This window comes from Sinocyclocheilus grahami, unplaced genomic scaffold (assembly GCF_001515645.1).
Source record: "Sinocyclocheilus grahami isolate Dianchi unplaced genomic scaffold, SAMN03320097.WGS_v1.1 scaffold307.1, whole genome shotgun sequence".
Lineage (NCBI taxonomy): Eukaryota > Metazoa > Chordata > Actinopteri > Cypriniformes > Cyprinidae > Sinocyclocheilus > Sinocyclocheilus grahami.
The window spans coordinates 170,253-179,036 of NW_015505486.1; the positions used below are offsets into that span (position 1 = coordinate 170,253).

At 39.2% G+C, this 8,784-nt stretch overlaps 1 protein-coding gene across 1 annotated transcript in view; it reads right to left on the reverse strand.

The window, feature by feature from the left end:
* LOC107601576 (CREB-binding protein-like) overlaps positions 1-8,216 on the reverse strand; it is a 58,151-nt gene extending 49,935 nt beyond the window's left edge. The window contains exon 1 of the mRNA XM_016293812.1: positions 7,406-8,216. Coding sequence (XP_016149298.1) covers positions 7,406-7,493 — 88 coding nt within the window. The 5' untranslated portion in view covers positions 7,494-8,216. The remainder of the gene's footprint in view (positions 1-7,405) is intronic.
* Between the last annotated feature and the right edge of the window lie 568 nt (positions 8,217-8,784).

Here is an 8,784-nt window from a genome sequence, read left to right on the forward strand (position 1 = left end):
AATGTTCCCAGGCCCAGAAACGTAGTAAGGACAACGGTAAAACAGTCCATGTGACATCAGTGGTTCAACAGCAATTTTACGCTTTAAGCTACAAGAATACGTTTTGTGTATCACACACGAGTTTACGTGCAGAGGTACTCTCTATAATGGCAGAAGGTGTGCTTTGGAGTAGGGCTGCACGGTATTGGGGGGAAAAAAAAAAGTGTTTCTGCGATATATATTGTGATATGAAAACAAAAATCACCACATGACTTGAATAGTTTATTTAGAAAAAAAACTAATCAATGATTGGGGTGATTTTGTAGGCGAGTAAATCAGCATAGGAAATAAACAAATTACAAGCATAGATAAATATAACAGAACAAAGATACAAATGAAATAAGCAGTGCTTTATATTTTTCAGGTAAGTCTAACAGTATTCAGGTACAGAAATTGAATAATCAAATGTAAAATAACACTGCAGTCTCTTCACTGTATAAATCTAATAAATCTGTGTTAAAGCTACAAAAGTGAATTTTCTTTGTGTTTTGTTGTTTGATTTACATTCATAACGCAGAAAGCCTCAGGAACATTAAACTGCTGTAAACCAATATACTGTTACACATCCATTTTCTTTCTCAATTGATACTTGCAGAGCACAGTATTTCAGGCACAAATAGACACAGAAGTGAACAGAATTCAGTGTTCACGTGCATCTGCGTGGCTCTCACCGTGTCTACACCGGACGCGAGCGGAGCGGCGCGACTCGACAAAATACAATGAACACATTATGATCAGTGATGCTGTCAGCCTACACTCAGCCCTCTACGAACACCTTGGCAATTGAATTGCCATTGGCTAGTACATTTTTTTGTTTACTCGCCAGATTATATACATACATACATACATACATGGGATGTGCGCGACGACTAATTTGACTGTCGTTTAAACAAAAGTTTTGTATCCGACTAGTCTAAAAGCAAGAAACCCCCAAAAGATGCTAAGAAAAAAAAAGCCTGTGCGTGCGTGTAGCATATATTTGAAATACTTAATCTATGAATCACACTGTCAAATCCCTCAATGAATTCCGCTTGCCGCACACTTGCCTTGCGTTATTTCTTTTTAAGTGGTCGTTAAAAAGAAAAAAAAAAAAAGAAGAGCATACCCTCAACGTCGGTCAAAGCATAGCTTATTTATTCAGATCAGCTGGGGAAATGCAGAACAATGGAAAATCAATCAATAGCCTGACAATTCTTAATCTTTAAATAACATTAGCCAACATATTAAAACAAGTTAAAAACAATAGGAAGGTTTATCAAGAAATAGCATTAAAACGGCTTTTAAAAACATACTTGGTATAGGCTATATTGTCTAAAAACAAAGCAATGCAACAATGCCCATTTTACTTACTCAGACCATGCGTTATTTGTTCAGTGAAATTATCAACGTGGTCTGGTAAAAGACGGGACCTGAGGCGATTAACAATAAAATTCCTGCATTTGAAAAAACGTGCGCGGCAGGAACTGAAGTCGCAGGCACGCAGAGATAACGAAAAGCAAGCCGACAGTTTCAGAAAGCACGTGGACATCCCGCACCACCACCGAAGTGGGTGTTCGTTAGAGGAATAGACGGCGCGGATGGGATCGCAGCACCGACGGGTTGTAGTGAATGACGTGATTGACATTTGCTGGCTTTGGCCAGCCTCTAAGCTAACGCCTACGTGCCTGTATTGGATATGATTACGCATCGCTCCAGTAGAGTTATTGTAAGACAATTTGACATTACGGTTTACACAAAACTTTTCCGCTTCCTTCTAATTCAAAATAATCCCACACCTTGCTCGGTCATTTTTGAACTCGCCACAACTGGCACGAAGAAAACGCGAGTGAGGTCTGAGGTAAAAATGTTGTTTCCGCCCAGATACACTTAAAAATAATGTATTATTTTTCAAACGTTTTATTTTAACTTATTTAAACTGTTTTAAATGCAATGTTAAAATTATGGCAATTTGAATGATAAAAATCATGGTTTTCTTTTTTTTTTTCTGTCGTGTAATCGACTATTGTTTTCAGTGTCGACTAGTAGGAGCTGTACCATTTAGTCGACTAGACCCGCACATCCCTAATATACACATACATACATATATATACATATACACACACGTTTGTTTGTAAAATGGCACAGTTTTATAAATATCTGAAAGTACACTCTTAACATCAGTCAGTCAAGCATTATAATATGATAATCAGTATTATTTAATGATAGAACTTAAAACTTGATAACCATGTATGAATGCATATTAGTAATTTTAACTGAACTTCGGACTGGTGGTGGTGCTTATTTGGTCATTCAGTGTTTCTGTAAAAAAAACTAACAAAAATACTGATTAGATGATACGAATTCTACTAAGAAGAACAATATAAAACGCACCAAGGATTAATGAGCTACTGGATTCATGAATATTAATCAGGTTGTGTGCGTTCGCTCAAACTGATTTGCTGAAATCAAAACAGGGATGTTAATTGGTGAGCGCCAGCCAATGAGATTGCCGTTTGCGCATTAGTTCCACCCACTACCGGAGAACGCGGTAGCTCTTAAAAGCTGAAGAATTCCAAAGGAACTCCGTTATTTTGACAGCAAAACACAAAGAATATCGTTTACATGTAGCGCGCATAGGTAGAGCGTCTATTCTCTCTCTCCCTCTCTCGCTGCGTGTGTGTGAAACAAAGCGACGGCGAGGAGTGCGCCTTCACACTAGAGTTTACGGTACGTTAAATACAGGTGCGCTGCACATCCATTCAGATGAACTGAAAAACAGCACAGATCGCTTGACGAAGAGTGAAACTCTGAAGTGCTCAGTCAGAGTGTGTTCGGCGAGTGAAATACATCTGAGCTAAACTTATACTTAGCCTCCAACTCACACTGGCGAGTAAAATCTGAGAATGTATTAACAATTGGCTAATATTAGACATCATTTAGTCGCCAGAGTGAAGATTTAGTTGCATATGCGAGTGATTTACCCGCAATGTAGAGGGTTGACACTGGATGCGGCATGGCACGACAAATCCCCGACAGTAAACGGATGCCACGTTCTATTTATGACGTACTGACACAAAGTTCAAATGATGGGCAATGGTCGCTTTGTCGCGTCCAGTGTAGACAGACTTTGGGGCAGTTCACATGTTGCGCCTAAAAACACATGAAAAACGCCAGTCGCGTTCTCCTTCTTTCCAAAGCGCTCGGGAGCTTGTGCTTTCATGGCGTCTGCCGTTGCTAAGCAACCGTGACCTGCACTCTCCGCGACGACGCATAAGTGTCAAAGGATAAATGGATTTCCAGCACTGAAAACCGCTCGCAGTAGCTCTGCTACTAAATGCATTTAAAATGGGTATCTCTGTACAACTGTCGCATCCGGTGTAGACACAGTGTCTGTGTGTGAGCAAAGAAAACAATCAGTATAAAGATCAGTAGCCTATACTAAACATCGGGCATCCTGCGATATGACTATCGCGAATGCGCACATCGCGATATCGATGCTGAAACGATATATCGTGTCGCCCTACTTTGGAGGAGAAGAATTGCTGAATAAAGTCATTATTTTAGTTTTCTTTGCACACGAAAAGTATTCTCGCAGCTTTGTAAAATTACGGTTGAACCACTGATGTCATATGATCCATTTTACCGATGTCCTCGTTTCATTTCTGGACTTGGGAACGTTTCAGTTACACTGCTGTCTATGCAGGGTCAGAAAGCTCTCAGATTTCATCAAAAATATCTTATTTTGTGTTCCGAATATGAACAAAGGCCTTACGGGTTTGAAACGACATGAGGGTGAGTAATTATGGCAATTTTCATTATTGGGTGAACTTTCCCTTTAATGAATCATTATTTACAGCATGACTCCCATCCAATAAATCGCAATAATTTGTGTTTTGCTACTTTTGATATGAAAAAGTCTAAGCTTTCAAATTCTGTTAATTTTATTACGAAATTCAAGCAATAAACACTGTTTGGCACTCTTTAATTTGGTGTGACAGATTGCTGTAGCCTCAGCGTGGAGCCCATGTGAACCGATCCATCTCTTATGCTTTACTATTAGTTACTGCACAAAATGAACATGAATGACCATCAGAAGGTGTTGAAAGAAAAAGTACAATTTAGCAAAATGTGTCATGTCTCATGTCGCTCAATCAGTATTTCAACCGCTTATAAACATTTTCGCGTAACCTTATGTTTACCTTAGAAAATCCATTCCATTGACCTTGAACTCAAATTAGCTAGAAAAAATTTACTATAGAAATAAGCTAAACATATAGACGACTGTATTATATATTTACATTTTTACTTGACCTGTTCATCAATATTTAAAGGGATAGTTCACCCAAAAATGAAAATTACCCCATGATTTACACACACTTAAAAGCAAATGAACTATCCTTTTAGTGTATGTTTGAATTAAATTTAATTTTATGATAAAAACTGCCTTGTGTGCAATTTTAAATGCTGTTTACAAATCACTTTATGTACAAACTGACAGGATTTATTGTACCTTTTACAGCATTAGTTCAAGAGATTTTTTTTTCCATGTACTGCACCTGATTGCCAAATGAATCGGTATAGAATCGAGATCAAAACTAATTGTGAAATCCGTCTCAATACCCAGCCCTATTAGCAACTATACACTACTCCACTCTAGCATCAATGTTGCGGCTTTTGCGCAGCAAACACCACTTACGTCACATTTAGAAAATGGCTAGTTTTGTGTCAAACTTCAGAGTGCACTTAAACAAAAAACATGGGAGGATTTAGGGATACAGGAAATAACGGATCTCTCCACGCTGAGCAGTGGAATTTCCTGATGCGAGTCTCAAGTTATCCTCTTAAACAAAATGCTACTTTCTGCAACAAAACATTCTGCTTCACAAGAAACCCATTAGGACGTACCTGAAATCCTAACCAGAAGGCATCCTACATTCGGCTTACTAAAACAAGACTACAGAAATTACTAAACGCGTCTTCATTTTTCTAGCGTCTATCATTATATTTTAAACAATTTCACATTTTCTGGAGAATGAGTAATGCTTGCCTGTTCAAAATTCACTGCTATGATGGCTATCAAGTGGGTGGCTGCTCCTATAAACAATGACTAGAGAAACCATCCATTCATAATTACAATCCTACACATCCAAACGTTGAAGCATGCCATCTAATATAAATCACCCAAAACCTTGAAACAGTAACATGCTTAAAAGATCATTTCACATCTGCAGGATGACTCAATATTTATTGAATGTATTATTTAATATTTCAATTAATAAATGAACATAAAAAATTTGCGTGTGTAAATATTAACTTACTAAAAATCTACCCCTAAATTAACATGCAATGTCATTGCACTGATTATTAGCAGCCCTCACAGAAATCTGCATCCGGAGATGCTTGGTAGCCGCATCTATATGAATAACTTGCAACAAGATCTCACTCAGAAGAGCATATGAAGATAAATATCAGAGTCAATGTCATTGCATACCACAGGAATACGATCACATTCAGCAGTTGAATGGCTTCAAAAGTCACTATCAGTTCAAGTGAGTAAAAAAAAAAAACTGGTGCAGAAAGTTATGTCTTAAAGACATTTTGTGATAGTAAAAAATTGTAAATATTGCATTCAATGCAAACATTTGTTGCACATATTAAAGTGCACAGATGTGTTTTATATACACTAATTCAACATCCCTGCTTGCAGACTAAACCTCACATACTGGAAATAAGGGGTTTTGCCGGAACTGCCTTCATGCAGCAGAGTTACGCTGACAAGAACAATCAGTTTCTGATGGACTGTAAGATTATCACATAGACCAGGTTTTGGGGTGAAAGTCATACCTGAACCCAGGTTTGAGAGGATTCTTATGGGATAGGTAAGTGTCTCACCTAGTGCTGGGCGGTATACTGGTTCATACCGAATACCGGTGTTTATTTTTGTTATGATATGAATTTTTAAAATACCGCAATACCGGTGTATGTCGCTTAAACAATGTTCGGAACGCGACACTGTTTGAAAGAAGTTCCTTTTCACTGTTGCACTGTGGTGAGGGAACAGCTGTATGTGTTACCGAGCGTGAAAGTTCAGAAACTGAAGCTGTAGAACTAATAGAACGTGATGACAGAAGAACTCATCCACAATATCCACATTGACCTCCACAAATATCCACCGCCCCCTGCCATCAGCTCCCGCGCACCTGAACCTGGCTTGACCTGACAGGACAGGTGAGAGATAGGGAGCGACCAGAAGCCATTTTGACTGACATATGAGACCAATATTCACACTTTACAACTGTCAATTGGTTCTTTAATAGCGAGTCTGCCTATTAAATGTGACCATTTGACAGATAAAAAAATAAAAAATCAACCAACAAGAGAATATACTGCAAATGCAAACGTAATTATAAACAAGTTACTCATTCTTAACTTCTTATAAACAAGAGCATTTTATTAATATTTGTATTGTTGTCCAACAATCATCTAGTTATTATCATCAATTATTTTAGATATATAAAAATTTTGGATTTTAGAAATAAAATCGTTCTGCACTGGTTAGCAGAAAAGTAACATGTGGCGTTATCTAGAACGTATTTTACAGATATCATCACATTTCAACTTAATCAGCTATTTAATACCAAAACTATTAATAAGTGGCCCATTTGACATTTAAACAAAAGCACCCAACCAATTCTCAATTATAAAATATGTCAAAAACAAAATTTTTCAGAAATAATTGTCTATTTTTTTTAAAAATAGGTAGCTTAACCATTCGCTAACTAGTTAGATAGATAATCTAAATTACCTATTTTTCAAAAACAGAAATAAATATTTCTGAAAAATGTAATTTGTTTACATATTTTACTATTTATGTTATATATATCCGACTCTACATAAACAACAAGTTATAATAAAATATTTATAAAGCATATGTTTTTATTGCTGTTTAATGTCCATCTAGTTATTATTGTGTAAACATTTTGGATCTGCATATCAGTTTTCAGAAATGAAACAAAAACTACAGATATCGGTCATAAAAATGAAGCACGATTGGTCAGTCGCTAGCAAGACCTGGACCTGGTCTGAGGGGGTTCGAGATGGACAGCCGAACATCTTTCCTGAACTGATCGGTTTCTGGTGGGACAGGTGAGAGATTTCTGACTTCGAGACTTACCTGGTTTCTTGCAGGACAGGTGAGACCGCTCCCTGAACCCTGCCTGAGAGATTTCTCTTCGAGCACGTGAGAGTTTCACCTGGTCTAAAGGGTTTCTGATCGGACACCTGAGCGAGCGTGTTATGAAACGGCAGACCTGGTCTATGCGAGCTTCCTCCGGATCTGATCTCTGGAGGCGCTCAGATTTGACAGGTGTGACCAGCAGCATCTTACCTGGAGTGTCGGAGGAGGACAGCGCAGGTGAGTTGAGTTTGGGCCGCTTTGCGCTGGAGGGACCCATATCCAGCAGATTATCAGCCATCGTGCTCTCTCGCTTCACAAAAAAACACGGCAAAGCAATAAATGCGTCTTCCAAGAGCCCGGGAGGGGGGACAAAGCGAAATAAATCAAATCAACCCTCGGGTTTTTCTATTATTATTCAGCGATCAAGGGCCAATAATTAACAGATGGGGCTCAAACGCGACTCAACAGCGCCCCGCTCCGCCACCGCCATTCACCCCATGATAATCCAACACCCAAAACCCGCATAATTAACCTTAATGATCACCCCAAACCCCACGGAAATAAATTATACCATCGTTAAAAATCGAAAAACAAACGACGAGGGGAGAAAAATCCTCAATCCCGGTTCCTTCAAGTGGCTCGGTTCAAAAATGCTAGTTTCTGCGAAGAAAAATAAAGACCTTCAAGCTCCATGTCCAGCCCGAAGCGAATAATCAGGGAAGTCCGAAAATATAAATGAAAAATGAGAGCTAATAATTCAGTTTTAATATAGGCGAGTGGCACAGGAGCGCCGCTCGCGCTGAAGGGGGAAATCAGATATACGGGGGTTTTCCAGCCGACCACAAAAACGGCTCCATTACGCTAATATTCGCCACAAAGATCCGCGATTCGGCCCGAAGCTTGTCGTTTCCGTCGCGGGGAAGCTATTAGGCCCGGTTCTGATGGAGCAGGGTGCGTAAAAAATAATATATGCTCTCCCGAAATCCTGACGCTCATCCGCGACAAGATGGCGGCTGTTGATTCCTTCGATACAAAAAGTTTTTTTTTCTTTTCCAGCCAGACTGTGGAGGGGGAGGGGCTGCGCGGCCACGCCCCTCACGCAAACGCGTACGTCAGGCGGTCGTAACCAAAACAGCCGCTAGGGGGCGTGGTCTACACGTAAATGGCGACGATGTAGTGTTCAATCGGGTCAGCTTTAAACGCGTCCCCTCACAAAAGTGTACCATGGTAACAAATACCACAGTTAGCACATCTCTTTATTAAAAGAATGTTTGAAAGAGAACTGTACTGGGATTTTTCAGTGTAGTACTGCAGTACAACTTGGTAGACCGCAACTAAGCATGTAACTTTTGTAAATACAGCTGTGTGTATACAGAAGATGTGCTTAATAAGAATAGAAGGAATAGTTCATCCCCAAATTAAACTTGTGTGGTAGTGTGTGTGTGAGTGCAGGACATTCCTACTGTGAACAGGCATTGAAATGTTCAGCTTCATTACAAATCAACAGACGGAAGCAGACTTCAACACTGTATTATCAGCTTTCCCTTTTCATCCATTAGCTTTGATGTAACAGTATGGCACATGCATTG